Consider the following 21,383-nt stretch of genomic DNA (forward strand, 5'->3'; position numbering starts at 1 on the left):
ATTAGTTTGCTTGTGTTTAGCAGCGGTGTATACGAGCCGAGCCGAAACAGCTACCAAGGTGATCAAGCTGGGCTCAGTTGCTTTTCATTGAGCTCAAGCCAGGCCTAAGCTTGAATAGATTTTTTTAGCTGTATCTCGCTAGGCTTGAATATTTTTCATAATCTCAGCTCGGCTTGATTATTGGACGAGCTCGAGCTTGAAATATCCTCGGGTTGGCTCATTTAGCTTTTAATTATTGAAGTTATTTAACAAGAAAATTTTATTCGCTTTTAAACTTTATTTGATTGGTTGCCCCATGTTAATTTTAGGTTCTAATTCAATTGCTGCATAAGTATTGTCCTTTTTGTTACATGCTATATTTAAATTCTCTTCCAATTGAAAAGGAAGATGAAAAATATTGTTTTTTATTAGTGGAGTTCCTTGTTGTTTGGTGCTTTATTTTGTGCTGGATAGGCAACATCTTATTTGCTGGATAGGCAACATCTTATTTATTAAGTCCCTTCTTTTATCTTTGTGCAGCTATTCTCTTTCACAAATTGAGGAATGCTGGATCATAGTGAACGCATTTAGTATCACCACTTATGAACTGGCTAGTAGAAGTGATAGTCGGATTTTGTATTCATCTGGAAATCAGTCATCTACTAATGCTTTACCTCCACATGGGATCGGGGTTGACAATACAAATGATTCTTTTGCCAAAAACGCTGAAAATAATCAAGCATGCTTTACTTTACATTATGAATCTCATCTGAAGGAGCCAGTTCATCACAAATGTAGAATATGCTTGAATAACGGCGATCTCCATTGCTACCCATATGTTATCCGGCTTCTGGTTGCATTTTTTGATAGACTTTCTGCATATGGTTCATCTAATCCTGGTAAGAACACCTCGAGCTCATCTGTGGACGCTAGGTATCCAAACAGTGTTCTAGGTTTTGGGTTTCAAAGGTTTGGTTTCTCCAACTTTGTAGAAATTGGGTCGTCTGAGTATGCAAGCATACCTGTAGATCGTTTTCCATTTGTTATGCTATCCAGTGCTGGTTCCCTTGGTAACCTTGAAAGTTCTTTGGTTTATGCCAGTCCTGAATGGAGAAAATATTTCAACGTAAAGGAGGTATCTAAAACGTTTCATGACCCAGCATTGAAGTTCCGATCTGCTGTTGAAGCTTCTGCTGTGTTTGGGACTTCTGCTACCACTAGTAGTCCTCTTGTAATTGATGTCAATCTCTGTGGATTAAAAGTGCATTTTCATGATTCCAAATGCGTTGTTGGAACGATTACCGTGCCTAGGTGCAACTCTTCAGTATCAATTTATGAAAACTGCTTCGATGTATTGTGTTCGTCTGAGGGGTTAGTTCTCAGCTCATCTTGGTCATCACAGAATTTACGCGAGTTTCTGTGGGGGCCCTCAATATCGAATATCTCTCCTATTCTAAACGTACGTGTGAGGAAAGAATGTGGACCATTGAGTTCACGTGTTGAACTATGCTTCAGCGTGCAGCATGTATATTGCATTTTACCTCCTGAATATCTGGCCATAATAATTGGTTACTTCTCCTTGTCTGATTGGAGTTCCGATTCTAATGACCAGCTTGTCACCACAGGGCATGAAGATACTGAAAGTGATAACGAATGTTCCTTTGTTTACAAGATTGAGATACTGGACTCTGTTTTGATTGTGCCTGTGGAAAGCAATGACGGACAATTTCTAAAGTGTGAACTTGAGCAGTTCTACTGTACATTTATTCAAAGTAGTTTAAATAATGTACTGAAGGACATTCCTCATGAATGTTGGGTCTCCACTGATAAACTTGCAAAGAGGAACCATTCTTTAAATCTATTTGGACGGGACCTGTTTCTTTCATTGCTATCTTTCAAGGACAACCAATACAGTTCCTCTATAAATGTTCCGTTAATTGGTCCTCTTTGTGCTGACATATGGGTGGAAATACCTTGTGAAAACGAATCCTCATGTCAAAGTTCCCCCTCGAACACTTGTGTCATGATCAGAGTTGGAAACTGTCAGCTTAAGCCCGAAGGTAGGAGTTCATCTTTCATGTTCAAGTTAACCAAAATAATATCACTAGTATTTTGTACAAATTTGTTGATCTATTCTCTTTCATTCTTGCAGATGATCACTTTTTTCAGGGATTTCAGGGGCTAACTGATATCATAAATCAATTTTCCATAGTTTCTGATCTATCCGAATGTTTCAAGACTGATGTTCTACAGTTTCTTCAATCAAAAAGGTGCCTAGCACAGAATAATGAAGATCCACCTGTACTGTCAAGCGTTAATTATACCGAAGTTAGATGCTATGTCAATTCATTGTCGATACAGTTGAATCCATGCCAAAGAAACTCTGAAGACCCTATCGCTACTGCTGAAATGAAATTAGTTTGCTCGGCATCGTTGAGAAATGACACTCTGTTAAGTGTTGCTATAATTTTTTCTTCCCTAGAATTAAGTTCATTACCTAATTCTGTTGTATTAGCAAGATGCAAGTCCACTAGCACAACCTCGTCGGTTCTTGAATTTTCTCTTACCAAAGAAAAAGACGGTGTAAATGAAGTTCGTGTTTCTTTGCCTTCTGTTGAAGTGTGGTTACATATGTCTTACTGGACTGAGGTGATTGAATTTTTCAAATCTTACGCTGGACAATCATCCACAAGTTTGCCAGACAACTCAGAGCAGGACACTGATGCCCTCATCGTGAGGTCAGATAATATTTTTATTACATTGCACTTTCCTGTTTGGAATTGTGGCCGAGCATTTGGGGAATATCAGGGAGAGGATTGCCATGGATGTGGCTCTACGAATGATTTATCTGACATAGTTGAAGCAAAAGCCTTTAGGTCCATTGCAGTTACTTTGTGTAGTAGAAGTAGTGAACTTTTTGTTGATGGAACGAATGTGAAAGTGAAGTCTGACATAGAAAAAGTAGAGGGCATGGTATGGGTTAGCCAGAATGAAAGTGTTCAATCTACGCCCTTTTTCCAAATATCTCAGGTGCTCTTGGTAGCTGACATTAATAACCAGGAGCTTGTGCATGTTGAAGGAGATGTTCAATGTGATCATTTAGATGTATGGATTTCACACAGCATTCTCTACTTCTGGCATGGTGTACAATTTAGTGTTGCTGAAGGAGGGCATTCCCATTTATCTTTTGGTAGAATCGATGTTGGAGTCCATATTAGGAAGGTTTCTTTTCTGCTAAGCGATGGAAGGGTATGTTGACCTTCTTGACTTTTAAAGAGATAATTTCATGTCGTCAATTTCATAGGCTTCATGTTCTTGGAAATCATGATTATGCTCTCTTACTCTTATACAGTTCTTAAGACTTAATTTTAGCATGGCTGCTTTTTACTTCTTACTCTTTTTCTTTTTTATCTTTCCAAATTAAATATGTATCTCTTTCATTTACTTTCATTTGTGTGTATCCAGTCATGCTCCTTTTGAACAAGGAACTATATGTTTTGATCTATTTTGGTCTAGCTCGTTTGTTATTAAATTTCTTGCCAGTCTCAAATTTTGAAGTTTCCATGCTAACGATTTGTGTTTCCTTTGACACAGTGGAGTTGTAGTGGACCCCTGTTTCAGATTCTTATGGGGAACGTCCCCTTGCATGTTATTGCGACTGAAAATAACATTGAATGTTTAGTTTCTGGTGACCTTCAAGTGAACTACAATAACATTCACAAGGTATACTCTAAACCTCTACTTCCCCTTCTACTATGTCGTAAATGTTATTCTAAGCTTCCTCATCTGTTTGAAAAATGACTGAAGGTGTTCTGGGAGCCATTTATTGAGCCTTGGCAATTTGAGGTCAATGTGATTAGAAAACAAGAGATGAGTCTCAGCAGCTCCAATTTGACAGACATCCATCTCAAATCATCTGGACACCTCAATGTGAACTTCACTGAATCCCTCATAGAGGTGAGAACTTCACTTAATCCCTTAGAGTGCCTTGTCCTTTAAACATATTGCTAAGCCATTTAGTTTTCTTTATTTCTTTATTTTTCCTTTTTCAACCTATTGAATTTGACAACTTAATTGTATTGATAACTGCATAAAGAGGAGCATTCCCATTGATCATACTTATTCCCTTAAACTATCTGTTTGTTGAGTCTCCTTTCAACAATCATCTCTGCAATCAATCAATCATATTTTAATTTGTGTTACTAACTATACCATATCCATGTCAAGTTTGTTGGACATACTGTGCTTAGATGATATATTAATTTCTGATTTGGATAATAGTTTGCCTTTTAGGTATTGGGTATATTTGACCAAAAAGTTTTGGAGTTTGTCTCTACTCTACATATCATTTTAGAAGTGGGTCCTTTTGAGGAATGCACATCTTCTACTTTAGACATGGGCGTGATTTCAAGTGATAACAATATTGATTAGACTAGCAAAGGTCCCTACAGTCTATTGTTAAAATCATCATAACATGAATTATGACTGGGTTATTTTCTATAAAATTGTCAAGTCTAGTACATATCTGATTTTTTTTTCTTTACAGTGTCTCTTCAGGACAGTTGAGATGATCAAGGATGCGTGTGTTCTATTGAGTCCAAATGATCTTCCTGAAAGCCAAAAATTATTAAATTCCCCATTTCCTGAGTACACATATGCAGGAAAACATGCTCCTTATGTACTTCAAAACATGACATCGCTGCCTCTAGCATATCATGTTTATCAAGGCCCAATTAGTCCTGATGAGTTTGATTCCTCAGAAATGAATAAAAAATTTGTGCAACCAGGTTCTTTGATTCCAATATATATCAATGATACTCCTGGGAAACAACTTATTCATGTTAAGCCAGCACACTTTCCCGAAAGAATTTTTGATCAGAAGGCAAATGGGGTTCGTCATCAGTATATTAGCATTCAACTTGATGGAACATCAGTGCCTTCAGAACCGATTTCAATGGATCTTGTAGGACTTACCTACTTTGAGGTTGATTTTTCTATGTCATACAATGACAATATGGAAAACCATAGATCAAATGCCACTGCTGGTTTTGTTGTTCCTGTCATATTTGATGTTTCGGTGCAGCGGTACAGCAAATTAATCCGATTGTACTCAACGGTATTGCACAAACTCAGTTATGGTATGAATTATGTTTATTGGAAATCTCTTACACGTTTTACTTTTAGGTTATACTTTCAAATGCGACTTCAATGCCTTTGGAACTGCGATTTGATATTCCATTTGGTGTGGCCCCAAAGGTAGAACACATATTCGTTTTTCATTATGATTTTATAATCTTACTTTTCTGTTATGGTTAGTAACGATATGTATTTCTTTCTATGTTGTTGTCCATTGATAATATTTTTTTTTAAATAATACTATTTCAGATCTTAGATCCAATATATCCTGGTCAAGAGCTACCGCTGCCTCTGCACTTGGCTGAAGCTGGTAGGATTAGATGGCGTCCAATTGGATATTCTCATCTCTGGAGTGAAGTTTACAATCTCTCAAACCTGCTTTCGCAAGAGGGAAAAATTGGATTTCTCAAGTCTTTTGCTTGCTATCCAGCCCATCCGAATAGTGATCCATTTCGCTGTTGTATCTCAGTAAGAAACGTCAGTATACCTTCTCCTGTTAGGTCAAGAAAGAGTTCATTAAAGCAATCAGTTGCAAATGGTGGTCAAATATTGCACAAGGATGAGGCAAAAAAGCAGTTTATTCACCAAGTAGTCCTCAGTATCCCTTTAGTAGTGAATAACTATCTTCCTGATGCAGTGACATTGACGATAGAAAGTGGTGGGCTTACCCAAACTGCATTTCTTTCAGAGGTTTGTGATTAGATATTGTTAAGTACATCTATTTGACTGATTAAGGAGGTCGTTGCTACTTTCACCTTTACTGCATCCTTATTATAAATATAGAAAGTAATATGTTTACTCATCCTGGTTTCTTTATCATCTTTTTGTATTTTATTTTTCTGCAGGTGGAAACTTCTTTTCATAATGTTGATCCTTCTCATCAGCTGAAATTGGAGATCCATATTAATGGCTTTAAAACGGCTATTTTGGATTTTCCACGTACTGAAATATTCTGTAAAAAAGCCAAGTTTGGTGGAACGAAGTTTTCACTTTCTGAAGTTGTGCCGTTCGACAGAGACTCGACAAATGGTATTTCTTGTATTGTTCTTTCATCAAAAATAATGATATACTTGGTAAAATTATTAATGATCTTGGTGTCTTTGTTTCAGGTCCAGTGTATGTCACAGTGGAAAAGGTGATGGATGCATTTTCTGGAGCCAGGGAACTCTTTATCTCTGTTCCCTTTCTGTTATATAATTGCACGGGTTTTCCACTGTTTATTTCTGAATCTGCCAGTGACATGAAAGGAGTTAGCTGCATTGTGCCTTCTTGTTATGATATGGATGAACAAGAAGTATTTCAGGGAAACAAGGATGGTCTTGGTCTGGTATCTTCTAGCTATAATCCTAATGCTAGAGAGTCGCATACAATTGGAAGTTCTTCGTCAAGTGTTCATATAGTCTCAAATAGAGACAATGCTGCAACTCACAAAGGAATAAGTTCTAGCAAACCTCTGTACTCCGAAGACAACTTTAATGAACTTTTAAGCAAATGTAATGTAGACAGGGAAAACTCAGTTTCCAACGGTTTACAGAATAGATCAAGTTCGACCAGTCAGTTGGCCTCAAAAGATTTAAACTCTAGTGGATATGAGCGTGGAAGAGTGAGGGCATGCATGTTCTCTCCTAATCAGTTTTCCTCTGCTGGTGAAGTAATGGTTAGAGTGAGTAGGTGTATGCCTGAATATGTAAGAGATAAGATGCCAAATTCTCTATGGTCAAGTTCATTTTCCCTTATTCCACCTAGTGGTTCAACTACTGTCCTTGTTCCCCAACCGTCAACAAATCAGGCTTTTATGATGTCCATTACGTCCAGTGCAGTGGCCGCACCATTTGCTGGGAGGACAAGTGCAATTACCTTCCAACCTAGGTGACAAAAGATATTGTAGCCATTTGTTCTTAGTTCATATGCTTAGTCTATTGGTCTGAATACTGTTAAAATTTTCTTATTTGCAGGTACATAATCAGCAACGCATGCAGTAAGAACATATGTTATAAGCAGAAAGGAACCGAATTTTCTTTTCAATTGGGTACAGGGGAACATTCTCATCTTCACTGGATGGATACAACCAGGTAATTGCCTTTTACATGTTGGATCATCTTGATTTTTCTTACTTTATATTGAAGAAGTAAAGAGGTTATACTATATGTTAGAGGGTAGGAGGTGGATCAGTTGTGGTAGAAAGTTCTGCTTTAGTCAAGTTTATGGGCTTTTGGTATTCTTTGAATCCAGGGATGTCTTATTCTTTTGATTGGCAATTTAGTGTGTGAGAATTTGCCTGTGATGTTCTTGTATTGGTGCTGTGTATTCTGTGCTGACTATCACTGGTTTTAGTGGTTGAAAGGTAGGTTGAGCTTTCCACAGATCATGTCGTCATAAGAAGTGTAGGCTTTTTATATTTTTCTTCATCAGAAGAGTGTGTTAGGGTAAACAAAGATCTTAATTTGTCTGATACTTAACTGGACTGTAATTCTGTTGTGGAGTGTGGCTTTATTTGTTTCATTTTGTATCATGCTCTTTAGTTACCTAGATGGACCGTAGTGCATCCCTTTCTGCATGTGTCTTTGTATTTTTGCTTTCCTATAAAATTCTTGCTTCCTACAATATTTCATTTGGAATTTTTTTAAACTGATTAACTGATTAATACTCTTTTGCCATAAGACATAGTAATTAGACCAAACTACCAATATGGTTTCTTCCTTGACCATGACTTAGTGATGGAGAGCTTTTGGGTACATATACCAAACGGAAGTCTTTTCAAGACTCTTTTGGCATAAGGCATAGTAATTAGTACCAAACTACCAATATGGTTTCTTCCTTGACCATGGCTTAGTGATGGAGAGCTTTTGGGTACATATACCAAACGGAAGTCTTTTTAAGACTCAAGTAACTTGGCTCCTATTAGGTGAAGAAGACAAAAAAAGAAAAAGAAACAAAAGTAGAACGAAACAGATGTGTAACTTAGCTGCTTATTAATAAGGTGCCACTACCTCTACTCATATTTCGTCACTCCAAACGAGGAATTTTCATGCCCATCCTACCCACCCCACTTGTTTCTTCCATTTCTTTGTGATCTCGTTAATCAGTCTTTTTGTTACCCTTATGTTCTCTTTGTTCTTGCTTTTTCATCTTCTATCCTTTTCACAGGGAGTTACTCGTCTCCATTCGTTATAATGAGCCTGGATGGCAATGGTCAGGTGGCTTCTTGCCAGACCATCTCGGTGACACTCAAGTGAAAATGCGAAATTATCTCTCTGGTTCCTTAAATATGATACGGGTTGAAGTGCAAAATGCTGATGTATCTTTGGGAGATGAAACGATTGTTGGAAACTTCCATGGAAATTCTGGGACCAACTTGATTCTTATTTCAGATGATGAGACTGGGTATATGCCCTACAGGGTTGATAATTTTTCGAATGAGGTTGGTAATAATAATCAAGTATATTGGCAAGCTATTCTGTATTCTAACATTGTTTATTTCACTATCATTTAGATCCTTAATTGCACTATGTATTTCTTTTTTTTCTTTTTCCTGTAGCTATAGTTTTCTCTGCTTGTCGTCCAGCTATAGAAATAGTTTACTGTCTCTCTCCTTTTCTGTCTCAATCTTCTCAAAAGTATTGTGTACCGTTAATTTTACATCAAAAGTTGGTTATCTTGTAAAGGATATTTATTTTTATTTTTATTTTTATTTTGCTGCTACTGTGAGCCACAAGCAACTATGAAAATGCCTTTTATAGACTGTAATATTTTCAGTGAAACATGCCTGCTAAAGCTTAGGAACTTGCTTTTGCATTTTAACCTTATCTTACCAAATTACCATTACCATTGACGATACTGATTTTTCTTTGCTTGCAATCATAGAGGCTAAGGATCTACCAACAAAAGTGTGAAACCTTTGAAACTATTGTTCAGTCTTACACTTCTTGCCCTTATGCCTGGGATGAACCATGCTATCCGCATCGTCTAACTGTGGAGGTATATGCTTTCTTTGTATGTTAACATAGCACTATATAGACACTATCTTTACTAAATAAATTATGCTAATGTCAGGTACCGGGTAAGCGTGTTTTAGGGTCATATGCTCTTGATGATGTAAAACAATACAGTCCGGTGCAATTACCATCATCTCCCGAGGTGCTTCTTCTGCATCCATAATTTTCATAACAAATTATACATGTGGTTTGGAAGTTTGTTGGTTTCAATATTTCTCACTTATCCTCTGCATGTTCAAACTCTCCTAAATAATTTTCAAACAATATTTGTACAACTTATCACGCTTTTCATATGTAAATTTTCATGAATGACTAGGATGTTTGTTTTAAGTTTTAATTTGGATCTTTTAATTTTCATGAATATATAACTAAAATTATGCATGGATGATTTTGTTTTGGTCAGGAGTAGATTGCTCTATATTATAGTATATTTTAGTTTATAGTAAACCAATGTATTTATGTTGAGCTGAAGATATCTATACCAAAAGTTGCTTCTTGACTGCTTAGATGCAGCATCAATTGGGTATATTGAATTTCCATACGTAGTAATGAACCAAACCGTTTGATGAACTACAGCAATCCTGTATCACACAATTAAAGAATTCATTTTCAACTGTTGGTTTCAGACCTTTTGGCCTGGGATTTGAAATGGTATTATTTCAAGTGTTCAAAATACTTTTTTATCATACTCTCTGGCTAAAGGCTCTTCGATTGCGTTTATATTGTCTCTTAATTGGTAATGCTCTTTTTTCGTCGTTTTGTTTGATTTGCTTTTGGTTTTCGGTTTCTTTTGAAATGACCTAAAAAGCATTAGCTCAGGTTCAGTTGCAACATGTAAAAGTTCATCTCAAACACACACGCACACATATTTACACACACACACACACATATAACAGAATGTGCATACAATAAGGTTCGTTTACATCTTGGTTGCACAAAAAAGAAGTATGTTATTATTGAATACCTGCTTGAACTTGTTGCATTATTCTATAACTAATCACCAGGCACCTCTTATTTATAGTTGTTCCATGTTGATTAGTAATTGTTTTGATTTGTGCTCATTTTTGTTATCAGAAACCTGAGAGAACATTGCATATATCTATCCATGTTGAGGGAGCAACAAAGGTACATTTCTTACACTTGGGACATGCAGTGAACAACTGGTACTTACCTTTATCAGTTAAGTGATTGCTTCCTCTCTTGTAGGTCCTGTGTGTTATAGATTCAAGTTACCATGTTTTGAATGACAACAAGAGTCTACCTCACTCAAAAAACAAAGGGAAACATGAACAGAAACAGGACAAGTTTTTTGGTTATATGGAAAGATTTTCATTTTTTATTCAAGAGATTGGTATCTCTTTGATCAATATACACCCTCAGGTAGGTGGAATTCTATCTATACTACGGGTCCATAGAGCTTTGTGAACCATTGTTCATCTGATATTTCTTTTGCAGGAGTTGCTTTTCATATGTGCAAAGAACATTACAGCTGATCTGGTACAGAGTTTGGATCAACAAAAACTTTCATTCCAAATCGAATCATTGCAAATCGATAATCAGCTTCGATCTTCCCCATATCCTGTTATGTTGTCTTTTGATCGTGAGTACAAAAGCAATCCAGCTGGCCATGTGATTAGGGAGGATGACATGAAACCAAGTGAAAGGATATTGCAAAGACCTTCTCACAATTTTGAACCTATATTCTGCCTAACTGTATCCAAGTGGAGGAAGAAAGATGTCTCATTGGTTTCATTTGAATACATAAGCTTAAGGTGAACATTGCTGCGTTCAGCATAGTCTGATTGATCAACACTTAAAGTGCTTACTTTCTTTCATTCTATGCTTTCAGGGTTGCAGATGTTTGTCTTGAGCTTGAACAAGAATTGATATTAAGCCTATTTGGATTCATTAGAAATGTATCTTCAAGGTTCCAGAGTGGAGTCTTGCCATTATCAGATCCGTTCCTGCACCCTCCTAATGATGCTGGTTCAATGGATTCATATGCAACTGATAACCAACTACACTTAATGAATGTTCCTCTGTTTACTGAAATCCATAGGCAGAGACTCTCACTGCCTTCAATAGTTCCCATTGGAGCTCCTTGGCAGCAAATTTACCTTTTGGCTAGAAGACAGAAAAAGATATATGTAGAAATGTTTGAATTGTCCCCCATCAAGTTGACCTTAAGGTGAGTTAGTAGCTGTAAGGAGAAATGCTTCTAAGATATTTAGTTTTATCTTAAATTTGCCACTTGACATGTTAGGTTTTTGTTTGCATAGCTTTTCCAGCACTCCATGGATGCTTAGAAATGGGATTCTTGCAGCAGGAGAATCTGTTATCCATGTAAGTATTATTAATGTTCTCCTATGTAAATGCAATAATTGTAAAAATTTTGAGTTCAAAATATGAAGACTGTGGAACAGGCATACCGTGAGATATTGTATATGAAGATGTGACATATGAACTGTTAAGAAATTATTCACTATTAGCTGTTGAATTTTTTCTTCTTTCTTGTTAGACATTATTCACAATTAGATTGGGGTGCTGTGATTATATAAGTATTGCCATCTTTTAGTTCTTCTTTCTTGTTAGGTTAATTGAGAACTTCTTGTCCTCTAATGTAAATTGGTGGCTATTTCTGTTTCTGTTTTTTATTCTATGATTAGGATGTCAAATGTGAATTGGAATTCATACTTACACTAGTAATTATTGCAGAGAGGTCTGATGGCTCTTGCTGATGTGGAGGGTGCTCGAATTCATCTGAAACAGTTAACAATTGCACATCAAATTGCTAGCTTGGAGTCTCTACAGGAGATCCTTTTGAGGCATTATACTCGGCAACTTCTTCATGAGATGTATAAGGTACATGTTAAAACGTAGCTGCTAGGCATTTCTGAGAGAGTTTGTAAGAGTGAGTGATTTTCTTCTTCATTTGACTCAGTTGATTAGTTAACCCTAAGGATTCTGATAAACTTGTCTCATCAAGGATTTTAGCCAGCTAATTATATGTTGTCAATGTTCTTACTCCTCTATGGTTATAGCCTGTCGATTCTCCAATAAAATTGGAATATATTTCAAGTTATGTTATTGAAAGTTTCTTCTACATTATGTTCGGTTGTTAATGGTAGATTCACTGAGTTTATAAAATAAATAAGATATAATACTGTAATACTAAATTAAAATTAAAAGACCTTTGTAACCTGGGTTGATTAAGCTCTACTTTTTGGAGGGAAATAGATTAAGCATGAGTTTCCGCAAAACCTGTTGCTGGCTTTTAAGATATTTTTAACTAACTTGCGCCTCTTGTTCAATCCGTGTGTCAAGGACACTATAAAGTCAAAGACTTGTCTGTGCGATTATATTATACTTCAACACCTGTTTTTCTTCTGCTAGATTCGGAGCTTAGTACTTTATAATCCTTGAAAATATTTGATTTTATACGAGTCTGTCTTACCTCCATCAAAAAGTGCATTGATAAAATCTGCTTATGACCCTGTAATTTGCTGAACTTACAGGTGTTTGGTTCAGCCGGTGTAATTGGCAATCCCATGGGATTTGCAAGGAGTTTAGGGCTTGGCATTAGAGACTTCTTGTCAGTGCCTGCCAGAAGCATTTTTCAGGTTAGTCTTTTTGTTATATTTGACCTTTCCTCTTTTTATCAGTACTAGCCCTTAAACGCCCTATCTTCACATGGATAAATAACAGCTGGAGAAAAAGATGCCCAATGTTCATATTAGAAGTAACTGTTAAATTGTTCATTACCTACTTTTTTACCCTTTAACATGTCACTTACCAAAGCTATTGGTATGCAGCAAAGGGAAGACTAGGAAGTTTAAAATTTTGTGTAGCCTATGACCATAGTAGAGATATTAATATTTCTGTTACTTATGATAGAGCCCTACTGGGTTAATTACTGGCATGGCACAAGGCACGACTAGTCTCCTAAGCAATACTGTCTATGCTATAAGTGATGCTGCCACCCAATTCAGTAAAGCTGCACACAAGGTAACTGCTTGTATAATTAATACAATCTATGTAGTTCATACCCTAATTTTTTTTTTTTAAATTGTTTTTTTTTTTTTATCTGTAGGGAATTGTGGCATTTACGTTTGATGACCAAGCAGTTTCAGAAGTACAACAGCAACAGACTGGTATAACATCTCACTCTAAAGGTGTCATCAATGAAGTACTTGAGGTACGTAATTAGTGTATTATATTGTGGATTAATATGTTAGATGCTGAGGTTAATTTAATTGTTTTCACTTTATCGATTTCCAGGGACTCACAGGTCTTCTTCAATCACCGATCAATGGAGCTGAGAAACATGGTCTTCCTGGTGTGCTCTCAGGTAACTTATTGCTCAGATGCAGCAATCATAAGCTTATCATCTTTGTCTCCATTTAAATGTATTCCCCGGTTAATTGATTTAATCAACTAAAACACACTGATGATTGTTGTTGATTTCCGGGCTGTTGGACAAAGCTTTAATGTTTTCAGTATCTATCGTGCAGGCATAGCTTTAGGCCTTACAGGACTTGTGGCCAAACCGGCTGCTAGTATTCTTGAAGTTACTGGAAAAACTGCGCAGAGCATTAGAAACCGAAGTAGGATCTATCAAACGAGACAACAGCGCTTTAGAGTCCGTCTTCCAAGGCCTCTAAGCCAAGAATATCCCTTAAGACCTTACTGTTGGGAAGAAGCTGTTGGAGCATCAGTACTTGTTGAGGCAGATGGTAATTTGAGGCTCAAGGATGAAATATTTGTGACATGCAAGAAGCTTAAAGAAGCTGGTAAATTTGTCATCATCACAGGGAGACTGGTTTTGATTGTAAGCTGCTCAAGTTTGGTGGACTTGGGTAAGCCTGAATTTCGTGGTGTTCCTTCTGATCTCGAATGGGTGATAGAATCAGAAATTCATTTGGAGAGTGTGATACATGCTGACTGTGATCAAGGAGTAGTGCATATAGTCGGCAGCAGCTCAAATACGCCTTTGCGCCAAAACCAGCTAGCCAAAAGAAGCAGTGGAACAAGGGCGGTGCGTTGGAACAATCCTACTGTTCCCCTCATTCAAACTAACTTAGAACTAGAACACAAAGATGCGGAAAACTTGTTACAGGTTTTGTCTTCTACAATTGAACTGGGAAAAGACCAAGGTTGGGGTTGTAGGAATATTCTGCACCGAAGTAATATCAAATAGTTCAGAGATCGTTGAAGCTTCGTCGATATCCGGTTCATGATTTAGTATGTTAGGCAATGGAGTAGGGTAATATCAACACGTATGGTTTTACAGTCTTGGAAGGAATGGATTTCTAGACAGCATTGTGTCATTCGTGTGCTCCTAGAAGCCTATCAGTAAGCCCATCCCCTTTGGAGTTGCTTGTACAGATGTGATTCACATAGTCGTAAATACTAGAAAACTAGTTACTGAAGCCAGAAGCTATCTGTACAGTTTTAAGCTGTAGGTTATTGGCCCAAAAGATGTAGGTTAGCTTTCAGTTCCTGATCTGGGAATTTCTTGTTCTGTTGTTCATATACAACTTGTAAATAACTACAATACTGAACTTTTTAATGCGCAACCAACACACACAGAGTGTAATTTTGTAGCACAGGTCAAGAGCCGAGTTACTGTAATGCCTTGAATTTAACTCTTTAACTTGGACACGCGTGTACTGCATACAATGCAAAACTTCGTTCATGATCCGACGGTGTGCCAGTTAAAAGTAGTATTTACTGTTCATTATAGTGGCTTAAGCGCGGTATCAAGGTTCAACGTGTAATTTGTTGATATTGAGAAGAGCACCTAAGGTCATTTAAAAAGTTTTATTAAACTTGCGTGAAAAAAACACGCTGACTTATAAAAAAAGGAGGGTACGAGCAGCTTCTCCTTCTCCCTCCGATAAGCACTCATGAGCCCCCCAGGCCCCCCCCCCCCACACCCCCAAAACGCAGCCTAAATCATGTGTGTACGCTGAAACACATGAGCTACAAGACATTTCTTCAGACCCATCTTTCATTTGAATGCAGCTATTGATAATACTCATCACAGGAAGAAAATTGTCTATGCCTTTGTTCAACACCTGAACAAGTGATTCGGAGTCGCATTCCACTATAATTTTACAAGTACTCAACTGATAGAAGAAGAAAACCCAATGAGATACCGCAAGTCTCGGCCTCAACGACTTTGCCGTAATTCATGTTTGAAGAAAAACCTTTTATCCATGTTTCATTCTGATCTCTAAACACACCCCCAGCCCCAATTTTGACCATTTCGGTTCAAGAACAAGTGAACTGACTAGGTCTCCTTCAAGAACAACTGAACAAGACCCAAAAATGATTTGTACAAAAAAAAGAAGATAAATACTCAATGGGATTGGTCTAGTAGAAGCATGTTAGGCAACAAGTGTGACAGACGCTATAATGATTCTTCTGGTAATAAGAGGTCATTGGTTTGAACTTTAGGTTGTGAAAAACATCTTTTCAGAATTGCTTCCGGCCCACCATTTTTATGTAACCAAAAAAAAAGATAAATAAGTAAAAGGACATTTAATGTTTGGCGCGAAAGCCCATTGGTGACTTGAAAACTGAAAGTAGTTGGTTGGGCCATTTAATCCAATCCTCACTTCTCTCTTCTTCGTCTCCAACACAACCTCGATCTCTCTCTCTCTCACTGTCTCTCCCAGAATCCCCACATTAGGGCTTCACCTAGTGAGCTGATTCTAATTCCTCACACACCGCAATCCAACCCAAACCCTAATTCCCAATTCCAAATTCACAAACCCTAATTCCCAATTCCAAATCCCCAAACCCTAACTAAGCCCTAACCAGAGGCATGAGCATGAGTAGAGATGAGTAGGCTATCCTTCAGGCCTCGCCCGCTCGACATCCTCAAGAGGCTCCCCTTGGTCAAGTCCTTCAAGGACTTCGAAGACGATGAAGCCCCCTCCTCCACTCGCAACTCTCAGCTCCTCCGTCTCGCCGCCGTCGACTCCGCCTCCGCCACCGAAATCGAGGTCCTCCCTCCCCCCGCCAAGAAGCTAGCTCCAGAAATCCCCACTCCTCAGTTCGTCGTTGTTGATACTTATGAGCGTGACTACTCTCGCACTTTTGCACAGCCTAATTCCTACCTCCGCGCCAGAGGAGGTGCACCTCTAGCTTCTCCGGCGCCAATGCCGTGTCGAGTTGAGTTTCGGTTATTTAGCTGACTGGTTATGTGTGTGTTTGTGTTTGTTTCGCAGCCCGGGCGGAGCTCGGAGAGTTTGTGGAGTATGATTTGGACAATGAGGATGAGGACTGGCTTGAGGAGTTCAACGGTGACGAGGAGATTCTTGCTCCAGAGAAGTAAGCGACACGAAACCTACTGTAATGCTTGTTACTTTGCATGTTTACGCGTTTGTAAGACCAGTGTAGCAGTAGGAGTAAGTAAATTAGTTGACTCGTTTTAGCATTGGATGGATTTTAGTAGTGGATCAAGTTGATTTATTGGTGTCCTGCTTTTCGAACTTGGAGTGTGAAGTGTTTTCTTGATGGTCAATGCGTGCACAGGCTGGAAACTCTTATTTTCAAGCTGGAGGTTTTGGATCACAAAGCGCGGGAGAGAGCAGGAGTTATAACTCCTACTCTTGCTTCACCAATCCCTGTACTTCTACAACTTGATGTCGCTACTGAGGTGCTGTGCGTTTTAAATTCTTTCTTTCATTGACAACTTTGACCAGTGTTGTCAATGCTGGGTAGTAGTTCTTTTGCTTTCAGTGGTTGCATTTTAATTGTTTGTCAGATTGGTTTTCTAGTTAGGTCTTAAAATGAGACATGAGGTACCTAGCTAGCTTCATGTTCCTGAGAAGTTGCTGTGCCCTGTTTACTAAAGCTTCTTTTTTTTTTTTTTCCTTTCTTAAAGACAAAAAATAGCTTCTGATCGTCTTTCATTAAACATGGCAGTTGTACTTGTTTTCTTTTTGGTATTCAGAGATCTATCCATCTGTGTGTTGATACTTATCCTTCAATTCGCAGTCCCATTGAATCACCTGTAATGGTTTTTGTTTTTGATGGAGTTTTGTCTTCCTTGGTTATAGGCTCTACAAGGCCCCCTCAGATATGCTGTTATCCGGTCTGTTTACGAGTATTGGAAAGATAAGGTACATGAATAACGGAATCTGTGATACTTTTTACGGAACTGACCAATTGGTGCATGTTACCTTTCTTTTTCTGGCAGTTACTTTTTTTTTTTTTTTTTACTTTTATAATATTTCCTGGAATGAGTTTCACTACTAATTTGTAACTAATGGTGCTATGACTTGATTCTTTTCATTTATTGTGGCAGCGTGAAAGATGGCAGAAGCCTATCTTGCGACGTTTGCAGGTTAGTTTACTCCCTTAATTGTGTGCTTATATTGTCTGCTTTTAAGGCGCACTGGTTGGATCAATACTGCACCATAAAAATGATTAAATAATTGACCTGGATCATCTAGTTGTCAAGAGCCTTATTTGATCAGCCACAGTTTAGATCTTTATTACTGCTGCCTTCAATTATCTAGTAATTTATATATATGTTGTGCTGGCCACCTGGCCATCTAACTAAACAATGTAATGGACTAGGGAGCTAGATGGTTAATCTATGCAGTGACTAATTGCTAGTTGTTAATGTTTCTAGTAGTCTATACAACTATATGGGGAGGAAAATTGAATATTTTTGTTCAAGTTTAACTCATGTTACAAATAGTTGATACCTACATGGCTGTATGTGTTTGCAGATTAATGAAAACCATTTTTTTACAGATTATCTCCTTGTTAGAATTGCATGACATAATTTACCACTGGATTGTATAAATCAGCTAGTAGCATCTTGATTCTCATCTACATTTTTCTGTACAGCCTCCTCCACCGGTTAATGATACCAACCCATACAATGTCTTTAGGCCGAGGGAGAAAACCCACAGACTGCACACAAGAAGGGTAAGTAGCAAACATGTTTTCTGTTACCTATTCCTTGGGTGAAGAATCTTTTAGTTATTCTGAAAACAGATTTGTTTTGCTTAACATTGGTCCTGTTTTCAGATGCAGAGAAGGGAAAACAATGTGCAATCATTTGAAAAGCTTCGCCAGGTTAGACTGCTTTTTAAATTTTTTTTTTTCTTGATTCTTATGCTTTTTAAGGATGGGCATGTATGAGTGTTTGGGTGCTCAAATGGATTAGTTCTTAGATCTTGGGCATGAGGGCATGGTCTTGAAGTATAAGTATGGGCATGCTCAAATTGTTGGTTATCCATTTTCTTCTCCTCTGTCTTGAAGTAAAGTTAGATTTTGAGGTGATTCTTCCTATATTCCTTATAAAGGTTCTGGATGTGGCTCTATAGAAGCAAGGACACTAACCTAAAAAGCCAACCTCACGATCCCACAAGATAGAATTTTCAAAGCACAAGGCTTTTTCCGAATAAGGCAATTCTTATATATACAAGAAGCGTTGCCATTATCCCAAGGCATAGAAAGTTACAATTATATTCATGCAGTAGAAAGGAACAAGAAGGAGCTAGATAACATGTAGATGATGTAGGCTAGGATGATGGAAACTAACAAACTGACAATATGGGCTAGCATTTCATTGCAACTTCCATTTTTTGCCAATGTCTTAAATGAATCTATTTGGTTGAGAGCAGTGTTTGTCATTATGTTGAAATTTAATGTGCCAATTATATGTGAGTCTGTTGTCGAGTACTTCCATCTGAATTTGGCGCCTCATGATGGCATCAAACATTTGTTTGATCGGATGTTTTGGGGTGTGTCCTGTGGACCTTGATTTGTGAATATTTCATATTGTCAGTTACACCACAAGATTCTTGACATATATGTTTCAGTTAACTGTTGTCTTCAACTGATGGTTATGACTTGCTAATATTTGTAGAAATCAGTGATGGGAATTGTATTTATAGTGATAGTATACACACATACACACACACACACACACACATATAATATAATAGCCAAAATGGGTTTGGTTTTAGTAAGTGAAATTTCTGTAAGTTTCCTTAGAAGAAAATAGTTCCTGGACAATATTTTTTTATTGATATTAACTGCTATATCTTTTTTTATATTGACCATTCTCAGGTTAGGCGCAACCTGGAGCAAGCCAAGACCATTGTGGAGGCTTTAATCAAGGTGCTTTTATTGAAATGTGAACTGAGTGGTGTTATAAGTGGTGAACTTTGTCTTCTTTGCTGCTGACTGCTTATGTATAATACAGAGAGAAGAAAAAAAGAGGTCAGTCATGGAAGCTGAAGTTGAGCTTCAAGTAAATCAAATGAAGTACAAGGTATTCTTTTTGGTTCCTCTATTAATTTATGTTCTTCCTTCACAGTGGAACCCCCTAGCCCACCCAAAAGATAGAAAATATTATAGTAAAACTAAAAATGTTTAGCTTAACATCTGTTGATGATTTTTTTTATTGTGTTTTCAGCATGAGACTTTGCTCCTGGAAGATAGTTTAATCCTTCCTGGCTTTCCTCCTATGTCTTCCAAGTTTGTTTCAAGTGAGGATGAACTTATTGATTCAGATGACTTCGAAAACAGTCGGCCCCGTACACGACCTTCTGCAATGCCTAATCCGCCTTTACCAGACCCCAACTTGATCATGGTTCCTACGGGAACCATGAAGCAGGATTTTAGGCGTCGGCTTGCACCACAAGGGTGGCTTCATAAAATGGTATTTCGATAATCTTCAGACTGCTCTTTCCTTATTCCCGTTCCTTTCTTATTTCCTAACTATGCAGTAAAGATATCTCCAAGTGATAGCTGAGAGTTCCCCCAGTCATGACTGCAATATCTAGTAGGATACCATGTAGTTGTTGTAGTCATGACCAGTAGGCTAGTTATTATAGATATATCAGGCAGTTGCATTGTTATTCAAGTTTGCTTCTTTTTTTTTTCCATTAGAATGTCAGTATCACCAGTGAATAATCTGTTCTATGGTTCATGTAGGATCCCCTTGAGCCAGTTCTGTTATTTACAAAACCTCTAGTTCCAGAGAAGTTGGCAGCTGCAGGCATTGTACCACCATCAGATTCTTCAACCAAAAATGGAGGATCCACACCACCTCTTAAATTCCGTGGAAGAATTGGCCGAGGGGGGCGATTAATATTTGATAGATGGAACCCATTGATGCACACTCCAATCGACTTGGGGAGTTCATATTATATTCCTCCTAAACCTCGACCAACAACATATAATTGAACTTCTTGCCCCTGCTGGTATGAACTCCAGTTGTGACAGACAATTGGAAAGAGGGTCTAGGCAGAGTGGCGGAGCCAGAATTACAAGCTTAGTGGGCACAATTTAAAAATCTCTAAATGAAATTTGTATATGTTCAGATGTTACGGTCATCGTCTTCAACATGATTTTTATATTTAAATTGAAGCAGCTTAATTGGGTATACTAGTATAATGGTGTTGTCAACATAAGACAACAACAACCGCAACAAACTCTTAAATTAGAACAATTGCACAAACAAGAGGAGCAATACTGGGCTCAAAGATCTAAAGCTAAATGGCTGCAGTTAGGAGACAAAAATACCAAATTCTATCAAATGCATGCTACTATTCGTCATAAACGTAATCAAATTCTTCGGCTAAAAGATGATACTGGTCTTTGGACTTCCGACAAACACCAAATTGGCCACATTTTGGTCCAATCTTTTGCTAAACGTTCTTCTTCTTCTTCATCATGAACCATCATCTTCCTAATTGTATCAATGATGATGACAATCAAGCATTACTTGCACCTGTGTCGATGATGGAAGTTTATAAAGCTGTCCATGAGATTAACCCTCTTAAATCTCCTGGACCTAATGGTATTCATGCAAAGTTCTACCAAGCCTATTGGCCGCAAGTTAAAGATCATCTTTTCGACCTTGTTTCCAATTTTTTTCAGCTAATTCGTGAGTGCTATACTCAACACTCTGCCAAGTTTATGTGTGAAAGAATTATAACAATTATGCTCCCTCATTGAAGAAAGATTTCATGGTGAGAGTAACTCTAATTGTTAAATGATTTAACTAGAGGTTTGTTCCCAGTCCAATTGGAGATGGCTTCTTCATATCTGGTTATTAATCTATTCATGAACGTATATCAGATATTATATATGGACAAACAATCTAACAATTTGCTTAGTACAAATCCCACAAGCTTCATATAATTACACAGTGGTAATTCCAATTATATTGGGTAGCCATTCGTAAGAATTTAGGACGCGTGGGGACTGATACTATCATCATCATCAGGAGAAGGG

General features: G+C 37.6%; 2 protein-coding genes across 2 annotated transcripts in view; both read left to right on the forward strand.

Annotated features, from left to right (window-relative positions):
• The window catches only part of LOC101298156, a 28,203-nt gene extending 13,250 nt beyond the window's left edge, over window positions 1–14,953 (forward strand). The window contains exons 24-48 of the mRNA XM_004305737.1: window positions 520–2,039; window positions 2,132–3,228; window positions 3,574–3,702; window positions 3,787–3,936; window positions 4,526–5,095; window positions 5,164–5,235; window positions 5,365–5,805; window positions 5,961–6,144; window positions 6,225–6,498; window positions 6,655–6,984; window positions 7,095–7,187; window positions 8,263–8,536; window positions 8,980–9,093; window positions 9,169–9,252; window positions 10,185–10,235; window positions 10,317–10,490; window positions 10,566–10,882; window positions 10,960–11,298; window positions 11,390–11,453; window positions 11,826–11,972; window positions 12,626–12,730; window positions 13,005–13,115; window positions 13,201–13,305; window positions 13,389–13,458; window positions 13,622–14,953. Coding sequence (XP_004305785.1) covers window positions 520–2,039; window positions 2,132–3,228; window positions 3,574–3,702; window positions 3,787–3,936; window positions 4,526–5,095; window positions 5,164–5,235; window positions 5,365–5,805; window positions 5,961–6,144; window positions 6,225–6,498; window positions 6,655–6,984; window positions 7,095–7,187; window positions 8,263–8,536; window positions 8,980–9,093; window positions 9,169–9,252; window positions 10,185–10,235; window positions 10,317–10,490; window positions 10,566–10,882; window positions 10,960–11,298; window positions 11,390–11,453; window positions 11,826–11,972; window positions 12,626–12,730; window positions 13,005–13,115; window positions 13,201–13,305; window positions 13,389–13,458; window positions 13,622–14,307 — 7,501 coding nt within the window. The 3' untranslated portion in view covers window positions 14,308–14,953. The remainder of the gene's footprint in view (window positions 1–519; window positions 2,040–2,131; window positions 3,229–3,573; window positions 3,703–3,786; window positions 3,937–4,525; window positions 5,096–5,163; window positions 5,236–5,364; window positions 5,806–5,960; window positions 6,145–6,224; window positions 6,499–6,654; window positions 6,985–7,094; window positions 7,188–8,262; window positions 8,537–8,979; window positions 9,094–9,168; window positions 9,253–10,184; window positions 10,236–10,316; window positions 10,491–10,565; window positions 10,883–10,959; window positions 11,299–11,389; window positions 11,454–11,825; window positions 11,973–12,625; window positions 12,731–13,004; window positions 13,116–13,200; window positions 13,306–13,388; window positions 13,459–13,621) is intronic.
• An 887-nt stretch (window positions 14,954–15,840) lies between these two features.
• LOC101302378 (enhancer of polycomb homolog 2-like) lies at window positions 15,841–20,513 on the forward strand. Its single transcript, XM_004303732.1, has 11 exons — window positions 15,841–16,250; window positions 16,346–16,448; window positions 16,653–16,776; window positions 17,180–17,242; window positions 17,428–17,466; window positions 17,979–18,059; window positions 18,162–18,209; window positions 19,209–19,259; window positions 19,345–19,413; window positions 19,558–19,803; window positions 20,079–20,513. Exons 1-11 carry the CDS (start codon window positions 15,956–15,958, stop codon window positions 20,328–20,330), a joined length of 1,371 nt encoding a protein of 456 aa, XP_004303780.1. The 5' UTR covers window positions 15,841–15,955; the 3' UTR covers window positions 20,331–20,513.
• The last annotated feature ends 870 nt before the right edge of the window (window positions 20,514–21,383 follow it).

The sequence above is a fragment of the Fragaria vesca genome, linkage group LG6, assembly GCF_000184155.1.
Source record: "Fragaria vesca subsp. vesca linkage group LG6, FraVesHawaii_1.0, whole genome shotgun sequence".
NCBI lineage: Eukaryota > Viridiplantae > Streptophyta > Magnoliopsida > Rosales > Rosaceae > Fragaria > Fragaria vesca.

Coding starts and splice junctions, on each gene's coding strand:
- LOC101302378 (XM_004303732.1), top strand. CDS start 15,956: ATGAGTAGGCTATCCTTCAGGCCTCGCCCGCTCGACATCCTCAAGAGG. Junction 16,777..17,179: donor AACTTGATGTCGCTACTGAG/GTGCTGTGCGTT, acceptor CCTTGGTTATAG/GCTCTACAAGGCCCCCTCAG. Junction 18,060..18,161: donor ACAGACTGCACACAAGAAGG/GTAAGTAGCAAA, acceptor TCCTGTTTTCAG/ATGCAGAGAAGGGAAAACAA.